This window comes from Fusarium graminearum, chromosome 1 (genome assembly GCF_000240135.3).
Source record: "Fusarium graminearum PH-1 chromosome 1, whole genome shotgun sequence".
In the NCBI taxonomy this organism is placed as follows: domain Eukaryota; kingdom Fungi; phylum Ascomycota; class Sordariomycetes; order Hypocreales; family Nectriaceae; genus Fusarium; species Fusarium graminearum.
The window spans coordinates 6,158,964-6,170,318 of record NC_026474.1 but is presented as its reverse complement, the minus strand read 5'-3'; the positions used below and the strand labels follow the sequence as shown (position 1 = coordinate 6,170,318).

The window sequence follows — 11,355 nt, the reverse complement described above, 5'->3', positions numbered from 1 at the left end:
AGCAGACTGCTGATGAAACTGAAGCTATGAGGAGGGCGCTTAAATGCTTGGTCAAGGTCTCCAATCTTGGAATCTGCTGCGATGCTGGTCTTGGCTTTCTGTTGGGACCGGATCATATAGCACGCAACGCTGCCGCTACCACTGTTGACCCTGTTTTTGCAACCCAGAATTGGCGCATTACCAACTCTGAACTTCAACAAAAGAAGCCGACCATCGTCAGCTTGTCGGATTTTCACCAACTGCTCAAGGATATCAAGGAGCCTGTCTTTGAAAACCCCATCAGTTTCAAGCGGACCGTACTGCGGAAGATGGCATCCGACGCCGGATATCAAGACAATCAGATTCACGATGCTGTGAGCATGATACTCGACACAGAAGGCACAGATCTCAACACCATTGATTTTGATGAGAGAGCTTCCCTGCTTAATAACACGGAAGCTCGGTTCCCATTGCCGATGGGTAACTTCGCATTGCCGATGGCTAACCGTGCCGATTTCGAACCTGGCTCTGCAGACATGGGAAATTATCCACTCATCCCTTCTAGTCTTACAAGAGCACAAAAAGAGATGCTTCTAGAGCTTGAATGGGCTCATCGCGCTATGATCCAGTCTTATGTGATCGGTCTCATCGACAATGCTCGAGCTGGCTGTTTCATGAATTTGACAACACTCACAATTGCCAAAATCCCAAGCAGCCATGTGTACATCTTTAATCGCCATGATCTTTGGCAAAATCTGCCGTCCCTCAACAATGTCTCATTGGGCGTTATCGCCGACTGGCGGCGTATCTCTAAACCTGCCCCAGGGTGTGTTGAAGACACTCCAGTATCTCCCGTCGATGCTGTGGAGAAGGTGTACCAGCTACTCAACACCTATATTGGCGCCCAGACCAATATCGAGAGCCTTCACTTTGAATGGATTTGCGGTGGGGAGTTTGCACCCTCAACGTTCCAGCGAAACCACTACATTCTTCCAGCTCCTTTCTTTGATGACCCTCAGCTCATGACACGAGTTAGTAGCCCCAGAACTCATGAAAAGGACATCCTGGTCCTGCCCTTTATCAAGCATTTGTCCTTGAAGAACTGTTGGGCTTCGCCTCACGTCTTTCTTCAAACAATACGCAACATGGCTCTTTCTACACTCGAGAAACTTGACTTGGAATCTGTGTCACTTTCTGGTCCACCAACTCTCACACCACAAGCTCCTCTTCAGGGACATCACGCCAACGTGAACAATGCTCATCTGCTGGGTCTCATCGCTTTCCCAATGGGGACCCAGATGCCACCTCACCCTGGGGCAGGCGGCCATGGCCATGGCCCTCCTCCGCCGCCACCACCAATGGCCCAGATGTTTCAAAACCTAGTGCAGGCTAACAACCCGCCGCCGGACCCGCTAGGTACACCCTCAGAAACCTTGCAGGAGCCTGAACAACTCTCATGGGCAGGCATCATAGAACACTTCTCTCCTGGCATCAAGATCCAGGACATTTTGGCGGCCAGAGATGAGACTGGTTCTAGTTCCGACGAGCAGATGATAAACCAGCCAGATCCACTGGGTCAACATATACCATCATCACATCGCCTACGTTCTGATGCGAAGAAGTACACTCTCAAGTGTCTTTCATTCAAATCATGTGGTTATGTGTCAGTCGATATGGTGGATACGAATACCAGGAGCATTTTGCCATTTGGTACTCAAGGTCTTGCTGGTAATGGGAACCTTCACAGCTCGAACCTGGGACCTCTGATGCAGAGGTGTCGTGACAAGCTCCTAGCTCGCATTGCACCTTTCATACGACCTCGGGAGTTATTCCAACTCACCAATGCCTTTGGTCTGGATACGGGATGGGAAAACATTTACGATGAACGGACAATATCCGATGCTCTGGGCGATGGCGTTGAGAGCCCTGGAAGAGGGCGCTTTTCAGGGACAATCCATGCTGTCACTAGTACAGAAGCCAGAGCCAGTGGTGCTACGACTACCACTGCCTTTTAGGATGAGGCAGGTATTGCATGGTTTCTGCAGGTGCTTGATGAATTGGAATTGTAATGGATGAAAAAAGAACGTTTGCTATTTGCTTTTGGAGCATGAAACGAGTATGAATTATGATATCTGGACACAGCAGGACGGGATAGGTGGTATGTTCAACTACCCATATGATGATGGCTTTACATACCTAGCTCAGAGGATTTCTCAGTGAAGGACGGGAAACTTGCTCAGTATTCACACACAATACAAACTCTATCCGAGAAATAATACGACATAGTTTAGGTTATGTGTATTTACCAGAGTTGTGAAGATTCTATTCTCATGTTGGCTTGTCATTAACTCGGCTGCCGAGCCTGTGATGTAGCCGGACACCCATGTCGAATTCCGGGTTTCATTTTGGACTAAGAGATCAAAATGCTTTGCTCGGTGATGTAAAGCGACTACGTCACGTCGTTACTGGGATCACAAGTAGGAGACTTAGGAGGACTTGAAAGATTTTATTTCGTCAAGAAAACCTTGCGAATTTTTGCATGCGTTTCCCTTTAATGCCATGCTTACCGTAGCCTGCCATACACCAGGAGATGAAAAGCCACGAACCACCCTCGCAGAAACCCTAGAACAATTGATCGAGTTTTGTTTGTAATCTTGGTGTTGTGTCTCTTTGTTCAAGAGACTTGTCAAGAGTCACAGTTACAACACAGAAGATGCCCGACGTAAACCCAGTTTTCAACCAGCGCTTAAATTTTGTCTATTTGAGAAGAAGGTTGTTGATTGGCTTAAGCAGAGGTGATAGCCTTGCGGAGGCGAGCACCACGCTGGCGCGAGCTGAGGTGCTCACGCTCGGCAACAGCATCGGACTTCTGGACAACCTCCTCAGCCTCGGTCAGGATGAGCTCGATGTGGCAGGGGTTGGACATGTAAGGGTTGATCTGTAGATAAGTTAGACGAGTTCAGGAGCCGAATGGATTGAACAACATACACGACCGTGAGCACGGTATGTCCTTCGTCGCTGCTTGGGGGCCTGGTTGACCTGGATGTGCTTGACAACGAGGGCACCGGTGTCGAGGCCCTTGGCATCAGCGTTGGCCTCAGCGTTCTTGAGGAGACCGAGGAGGAACTCGGCGGACTTGATGGGCCATCGAGCCTTGGAGACACCGAACTGCTTGCCTATTGATGAATTCCATCAGTATTTTGTTCCCCATAACGTTTCTGTTCCCACTCGTCCGCGATCCTCCGGAATTTTTCTAAAGTCCATCGCTAACGGGTGAAGATTCTCGCAAGTGTCGTACCTTGGGCGGTGCGGCCAGTGCTGCCGGCGTATCGTCGCATGGGGACGGCCTCCTTGTGCTCCTTGACGTTCTCGAGGAAGGTAACAGCGCGCTGAAGCTTCCAGCCGTTGATGGCCTGGGCGGTCTCGCGGGTGTTCTTGAAGGACACTCGGAGGTAGGCACCGCGGGCGCGGGCCGACTTCGCGGGCTGGATCTCGGTGGCAGCGTATCGAACCTGTAAGAGTGGGAAAAAAGCCAGAGTCAGCCAGGGCACATTTTCGAAATTGAGTCCATCACCACGACGCATCGATTTCAATCATGCCAAAGTTGACGTATCTTGTCGGAAACTTGCACCAGCAAATTCCCGATAATCCGTACAACAGCACATCCTCCTCTTTCTCATCATGGCGATCGACGGGGGCGTATTTACTCACCATCTCGGCGACTTGGGTGGTGAGTGACGGTTTCGACGACGGGACGTGGGTTGGCGGGCTGAAATTGAGAAATTCTGAAGCTCTTGCCCTAACAGGTCGGAGGGACCACAAACTCGCTTTCCCCACTCCTTTGGGAATGAGGCCTTAGGGTTTACCTGCCCTGTTTGTGCGAAGGTTGAAATCAACGTCACAGGACGGAAATAATTCGCAGAAATTCGAGATAAACGAGGGAGTAGTTGGAATCAATTTATTCAAGATAATTGACTGTTTTTAGCAGTTTTAATCGTCGTTGCAATGTAATTCAACATCGCAGCGTTCGTCCAGCCGTATCAGTCATATCACCTGACTCTTATCTTCTATCACCACGTGCAAGACGCATGCATCGAGCTTGCACTAGCCGCTCTATCCCCGGACCCATCTCGGAGTCGGAGAAACTTGCATAGACTAAGTGGGCCTAAGCTTCATAGAGCTTCAAAAAATTCTTTCTCAAAGTCTCCCAGAACGCCCAGCGTCCCCCAGGCAAGGCTATACAACAGACAAGTTTGGACTTTGATCCACGTCCGCCTTTACACGATTATCTTCTCGCGCGTGGAACTCTTCTCGACAACGATCTATCGTCGTCTCTAATCTCTTCAACTTTACTCAATTCCTCTCTAATCGAATAAGATGGCTCCTTTCACTCCTCGAGGTGGTGCCCGTGGAGGCCGTGGCGGCGCTCGTGGAGGCGGCCGTGGTGGTTTCGGTGGTGATCGCGGCGGCTTCGGCGGTGGCCGTGGTGGTGCGCGCGGTGGACGAGGTATGAATTGCGCTCTCGCGGCATTGTTGTCGTGCTCTTGATCAACTTGAAAACTGACTTTTCGCAAAGGTGGTGGCCGTGGCGGTTTTGGTGATCGAGGTGGCCGTGGTGGTCGCGGTGGACGAGGTAAGCATCTCTACTCAAAGCCAACAAGATGAAGATACTAACTAGATGAAAAGGTGGTGCTCCTCGCGGTGGTCGCGGCGGTGCTACTGGCGCAAAGGGTGGTGCCAAGGTCATTGTCGTATGTCTTCCCTCAGTCAACTTTTTTGCCTTTGCGAAATTTTGCGATCTAACTTTTTTCTTCACAGGAGCCTCACCGTCACCCCGGTGTCTTCGTTGTCCGTGGTGGTAAGGAAGATGGTCTTGCTACCCGCAACACAACCCCCGGCGAGTCTGTCTACGGCGAGAAGCGCATCAGCGTCGACGAGGTCGTCAAGAACGACGACGGAACCACCACCACTACCAAGATCGAGTACCGCATGTGGAACCCTTTCCGAAGCAAGCTTTGCGCTGCCATTGCTGGTGGTGCTGATGAGATCTACATCAAGCCTGGCTCTCGCGTCCTCTACCTCGGTGGTGCCTCTGGTACTTCCGTCTCTCACGTCGCTGACATTGTCGGACCTACCGGCTACGTCTACGCCGTCGAGTTCTCTTCCCGATCCGGCCGTGATCTCATCACCATGGCTTCCAAGCGACCCAACGTTGTCCCCATTGTTGAGGACGCCCGTCAGCCTGCCCGTTACCGCATGATCGTGCCCATGGTCGACGTTATCTTTGCCGATGTTGCCCAGCCCGATCAGGCCCGTATTGTCGCCATGAACGCCAACTGGTTCCTCAAGGTCAACGGTGGTGTCCTTATCTCCATCAAGGCCAACTGTATCGACAGTACCGCTCCTGCCGCCGAGGTCTTCGCCGCTGAGGTCCAGAAGATGCGAGCTGAGTCCATTAAGCCCAAGTTCCAGCTTACCCTGGGTATGTTTACTTCCCTTTATAATAACTTTGAAGTGCTTCGACTAACATGTTACCAGAACCTTTCGAGCGTGACCATTGTCTGGTTGCCGGCGAGTACTTGCGCTACAAGTCCTAAATGGCTTAAAGAGTCATGCTGCTGTGTATTTCGCTTGGAATGGACATTGAAAGAGATGGTCTGCTTTGTCATGCGGTTTCCCAGGTATCTCACGGTTCCCGGTAGACTTATTTGTCTTCAGCTTGCTGCATCAGGGAAAAAATGGTTGACGGCTTTTCTTCAACAACGGCGAGGGGCGTTCCGGGTGGGTTGGATCTGTAAATATCAAATGTTTGTCCGAATCTTAAAGCCTTTTTTGGACCTTCGCATCTCAAAACAAGGCATATGAAAAAGAACAAGGACATCAATCATCATTTACGTTTTTTTTCTTGGAAAGCCTGCGGATCCATTTTGATCAGTCAGTCCACCAGCTGCACCTGTTTTCCTTTTTGCTTTTCCTCCGCCATTTTGGACGCGCCGTCGGTTTGTTTGTTTGTTGGTCGGTCGGTCGGAGAGAGATGGCACGGGATCAGAGAGGATTGTACGATGCTATAAGGCCAGGCTTGTGGCTCTCGTCGGTCTGGCCTACGACTTCATGATACCCCCCACGACAGCCACGCTCGGAGTCCCTGTGTTGTGTCTTTGTTAGATTAGAACAGTTCGAGTAATGCAAGTCGTTAATTTTACATGTTTGCTGTCGTGACGCTATTGATTTATATGGAGGCAGGTCACATAAAAACGGATACCGATTTAGTAGATAACATAAATGTTAGATCACTCTTAGTGTATATATGGCCCAAGAGTGGACTAATGATTTCGTCTGTACGGCTTCAAGTCCCTACTTTTTAACATCCCTTTGACTACCAGCTAACTAACTTACCTAGGTAGTACAGAAACCGAGGTAAAGGTCTTTTTACCAAACCCGGAAATCCATCTGTTGAGCCCGAGCCTGCCCGTCATCACTTCCCTGTCGCTCTAACTTGCGCCGCTGCTCCTGCCGCTCTGCCGCTGACATTTCGGTCGCCAGACTTTGCTGTTCTTCGTCTTCGCGTGCATCTATGTATGTCAACTTGATGTGGATCGACCCCGTTTTGATCCCATTACAGCGTAGAGTCTGCCATGCTTCGAGCTTTGGAAGTTGTCCTCTTTTGACCAGTTCACAGAGGTCAATATGCACCTCGCCAAAGAGCTCCAGCATTTGAACCCCCCATACAGAAACTCTCAAGTGGTGGCACATGGGTGAATTATGCACCCGAAACCTGAAATCCTCATTCCTAGATCCATATTAGCTTCACTGTACTGACTGAGTATCCAGGGTTATTTCACTCACCATGTCGGTTTTGGTGCCGCTTTCTCGGTGGGTCGACTCTGCTGAACATCATATCCATACCAGAGCACGCAGGTATGGCCGATTCTGTCGCCATTCAGGTCTGCTTCGCCTATCGAGACAACTAAGCGATTAGATCCCCGGCTGCTCGAGCCTGGCCGCTGTTTAAGACTGGGGCGCGTGTCGGTGGGCATTGAAGTCAGCCGTTCTGGTCCAAGGAGCTCAACTGTTGACGGCTTGTTCCGTCTTTTACCCATTCTTACCTGGCCAGCAACGGAGCTCATGGCCCCATCTCCCGGTAGTCTATTATGCCTCAACACTACCAAGCTACCAGGTCGTGAAAGGAACGAGTCATATCCCGAGTCAAGACTGCTGAGCCCTGACACGGATCTCAGTGGGGAAGTACAATCAAGCAGGTCACCGGTCTTGTTTCCTGCCGTGTGCCTAGTAGTAATAGGAATCGGGGCCGCTGCGCTTTCTAATGCCATGTCTCTGGACAAGAGGTTGCGGGTTCTGACATATCCCACAAACTGAGTTGCCGGAAGCTCCGGCAGCAGATCCCATATGACGACCGGCACGGACAAGATCAGAAGAGTTGAATAACTGCGGTATACAGCCTCAACACTCACGTGCGTTGCCAAGAGTGGAAACTGCTTCAGCCACCGTGCGCAACTCGCGGCATCAAAGACTTGGTCCTCTTCTAATGCGACTGTCAAAAGTACATGCGGTGCCGCCCGCTGTCCTTTCGTATCCGTAGCTAATAAGGCCTGTATACGATCCTCGGTCGAGTAGCAGGCATCGGACTGTACCCTCTCTGTAAAGTCCATGATGCTTGAATCAGGGATCGCTCGAGATGACGATATTGAGCTAGACTCTTCTTCTTCGGGCATCTTGCCGAGTGTGATGGAAGAAGCGTGCGCATTAGATGTCGAAACAATGTAAGTGGGTGTTTTCCTTGACTCAACTAATACGCCTTGTGAGGAACGATCAGGAGGTGCGTGCTTGAGCCGAGTCAAGATCTCACTATGCAGCATGGCGGCAGAGAAAGGGAGCTGCGAGGCCCATTCTTTCAATACCTCGATCAAGGTGTGAGTGAATGACTGTGCGCCTGGACTAGATGTCCATGTCTCAAAGCCGCAAGCTGCAATTGTCTCCATCATATAGGTCGTTCTCTCGGTCAAGGGGGCGGCACTTGCAGCAGCGCAGCAGTCGAGAAGAAGAAGGACGTCACATTTGGCTGTTTCAAATAGTGTCTGTATAGCAGACCACTCGACTGTAGCGTAGCTTTTATCGCGCTTGCTGTCGTGAAAGATGGTTAGTCATGGTCGAACAGGTAGAATGATAGAGTGTTGAAGCATACCAAGACCAAGTCGACTGTCGTGCTTTGTTGATAATGCCATGACCACCATAGTAGATGACAAGGAGGGCATCCTCGTTTTCATGCTCTTCGACGAAGCTTAGTACTTTTTGGTTGAGCTTGCGGTGGGAATTGGAGGTGGGAATACGAAACTTGGTGGTTGTGAAGCCGTACAAGTTAAAGACCCTTCTCAACTCATTGAGTTCGCCTTCAACTTGAAGCTCGTCTTCGTCCCACTGTATTAGGAGAACTTGGACATCGTTATATCGGGAGTAGTCTGAATTAGGAAACGCCCTCTTGGCAGACTAGAACGTATAAGTAAGTAGTGGTCCAACATGTCTATGGCAGGAAACACATACTGTCTGAAGATCCTCAACGAAGCGTTCAAAGTCTTCTATATGATGGTGCGACTTTTCCGTGTCATGGGTTGAGAGCGGTGGTAGACACACACTGGAAGTCAGAGATAGCGAAGTGTGAGTTGAAGTATCGGAAGCCTGCTACTAGAATGAGAGACTGGGATGTAGTGATGCAGTGATGAAATAATATAGCGATGCAATGATGTAGTGATTCAGTGATATAGTGTTGGTACTTACCACGAATGGACTTGATGAGCTGCCACTTGTCGAACTTTGAAAGCCATCGAACTTGGACCCAAGTCCGTGGAACTCTGCCATGTTGAAGGGCCAAGCCGGAATTCTACTAAAACCACGATTTGAGGGTAATAACAAAAGTGATGAACTACGAGTTCACAGATCAAGAAACAGACAGCATGATGGATATATAACCAACAACACTTGGAATGTGCAAACAACTCCTACCAGACCTCTCACTGCTCCGCCTTGTAGGATGTGAAAATTTTTACAGATTGCAGTTGGCTCCCTCAACAAAATGACCATCATGTTCGCATGAGATATTGGCAGGCAGGGACTTGAAGCAGTACAGATGAAATTATTAGTCCAGTCTTAGGCAATACATACACTAAGAGTGCTCTAATATTTGTATCAACCACTAAATCAGTACCGGTTTTTATGTAACCCAGGCTCTGCGGTCTATGAATGTGGCTGCGGTTGCCTCGTCTGAGCCGCCATGGCTGTTGTGCTGTGCTGGCAAGGCATACACGCAAAAACAGAATATATCATGGTGAAAACTCGGATGAACCAACGAGAGCAGGAGAAAATCTGTCTATCGAAGCAAGGTTCGTGTATCGTGATGTGAAGAATTTTTCAACGACGGGCGTCTGGGTGTAAGCATTGGCTTACAACGATTGGTGATTGCCTCATGTCGAGAAGTGCAGGAACATGCGCGGGGAAGAAGAGGAGGAGCGGAGCGGATCGAGGAACAAGAACGGGGACGTAATGAGTGATGGATGGTAGGGTATCAGAAATATTGGCCGCTGAGAACATAAAAGATGAAATCAGTAGGTCATCTTATGCTACTAAAACTATAGCCTTTAGACTATTTATTTTTGTATCCTAAGACTTAGGAGGTCAACTTTTCTGCTACCCACCTTAGTAGGTACCTGGGTAGATAGTAGATGGGTTAGGTTATTCGGGCGAACCATTGCATTTTCTGGGGTGCAGATTCTGCAACATGCACTCGGACTGTTTAGGCAATTCGAGTGTTTGTGAAGCTCGAGTTGGTGTGAAAGTCGTATGACTTTGGATAGTTTGTGTGGGTGATCTATCGATTGTGAGACGCTGACATGGATTTTAAGAAACTTAAGCTTATAGGCTTGGTTAAATCTGAGGCTGTAACCGTAAAGATGAATCTCGAGTCTAGGAGTTAATTGTTGAGAGATATCTGTGTGATTTGTGGTATGAGACTGTGAAAGACTCAAGTCGAGTTTCACTCTTCCGCAAAACTCCCACATCCCGTCCGAGGACCTGTATATAGCAGTGGTGAAATATGGGGGCGGCAAGTCTCAAGTTCACCCTGTCCAGCATGCCGGCGACATGAATGTAACACTTTGTACACCAAAGCGTCTGACGTTGAACGAGATTCAGGGATGAACGTGACACGATCGCTGTAGTAAATACAAGACAACTGTCGCCGATAGATGAGTTGACTTGTATATCCGTAGGTAGGTAGGGCAGAGAGAGACAGAGATGTTGATCCATATTAGGCACGCAAGGGTCCGGGGCCCTTTTTTTTTACTGCAACGGATGCTGACGTTTCCGCTGCTAGTCAGTGACGCTAGCACATGGAAGACCCGACATCCGAGAGCTTAGGCCATTCCAGGATTTTAATTTGATTCTGTTTCTGTTGTAGGTGGTCATTAAGCTGTAGATGGCATCAAGAAGTTGGTGACAGAGAATGCAACAAGATAAATATCAGAGTCAAGTACTGTACAAATATCCCCAAGGCAATATAGTCAACACTACCACCAGGGATTCTCTTCTTTCTTTTTAACCAAGGTTCGAACCATCTCCAGACCAGTCCAGTTCGGTAACTTCAACTGCCGACGCTATAACCAAGATCTAAAGTCTGTTGGTCTGTTCGGTATTTACATTGCAACAAGACGATTGGCTGCTCACAATGTTAATCAATTCCAATCATGATGATCTTCATTCAACGGAAAAGACGGGAAAGACAAAATGCAAATCTTAGGCTCTTGCTTGGATCACAAGTAGCCCGAGCGCGTCAAAACAACAAAACATCGAATCCTTTCTTGTCCAGGACTGGCTTAAAATGGAAGTCTTGTGCGCGCTACTCGGACACCAGCGCCAAGCTAACACCCGGAGCTGCCTCTTCCCGAGAGACGCTCACTCTTGCAAAGGCCCAACCTGTTTCAGACAAACACGGTCGAGCAATTTAGACGGTTGAATCAAGTGACACACAGATGGATGAATGCTTCCCTTTAGATTTAGGCCGTAAAAGTATCCAGTTGGCGGAATGAACAAATGAAACGTAGACCAGTACTTGTTCCCTCGGACATTTGTCTATGCGTCGCCATCTTTGACATTGATCTATCTCTATATTAACAACTACAACAGATATATACTCCCCTCTCTCATATTCCTTTCGTATATTGCTACATCTCCCATGTTGTTTATGTTTAGCAACTCTTACCGAGTCTTTGTCAATCCCTGATCGAGTTTCCATCCCGTTCGTTGTGGAGACTCCCTTCTGATACACGGCTGATACCAGTCACTTATAACACAATCGCATTCCATATT

The 11,355-nt window shown here is 49.0% G+C and overlaps 4 protein-coding genes across 4 annotated transcripts; 2 read left to right on the top strand and 2 right to left on the bottom strand.

The window, feature by feature from the left end:
• Positions 1 to 26: 26 nt before the first annotated feature.
• FGSG_12026 (uncharacterized protein) lies at positions 27 to 1,994 on the top strand (the record flags this gene model as incomplete). Its single annotated transcript, XM_011319419.1, has 1 exon — positions 27 to 1,994. One exon carries the CDS (start codon positions 27 to 29, stop codon positions 1,992 to 1,994), a length of 1,968 nt encoding a protein of 655 aa, XP_011317721.1.
• Positions 1,995 to 2,464: 470 nt separating this feature from the next.
• FGSG_01871 (60S ribosomal protein L17) lies at positions 2,465 to 3,937 on the bottom strand. The gene is made up of 4 exons (XM_011319418.1): positions 3,691 to 3,937; positions 3,278 to 3,491; positions 2,968 to 3,155; positions 2,465 to 2,917 (listed from the first exon to the last, which is right to left on the bottom strand). The coding sequence occupies exons 1-4, from the start codon at positions 3,691 to 3,693 to the stop codon at positions 2,765 to 2,767; spliced, it is 558 nt and encodes a 185-aa protein (XP_011317720.1). The 5' UTR covers positions 3,694 to 3,937; the 3' UTR covers positions 2,465 to 2,764.
• A 266-nt stretch (positions 3,938 to 4,203) lies between these two features.
• On the top strand, positions 4,204 to 6,175 carry FGSG_01870 (uncharacterized protein). The gene is made up of 5 exons (XM_011319417.1): positions 4,204 to 4,486; positions 4,556 to 4,612; positions 4,666 to 4,730; positions 4,798 to 5,461; positions 5,518 to 6,175. The coding sequence occupies exons 1-5, from the start codon at positions 4,357 to 4,359 to the stop codon at positions 5,574 to 5,576; spliced, it is 975 nt and encodes a 324-aa protein (XP_011317719.1). The 5' UTR covers positions 4,204 to 4,356; the 3' UTR covers positions 5,577 to 6,175.
• A 295-nt stretch (positions 6,176 to 6,470) lies between these two features.
• FGSG_01869 (uncharacterized protein) lies at positions 6,471 to 7,016 on the bottom strand (the record flags this gene model as incomplete). Its single annotated transcript, XM_011319416.1, has 3 exons — positions 6,471 to 6,551; positions 6,673 to 6,769; positions 6,826 to 7,016. 3 exons carry the CDS (start codon positions 7,014 to 7,016, stop codon positions 6,471 to 6,473), a joined length of 369 nt encoding a protein of 122 aa, XP_011317718.1.
• Between the last annotated feature and the right edge of the window lie 4,339 nt (positions 7,017 to 11,355).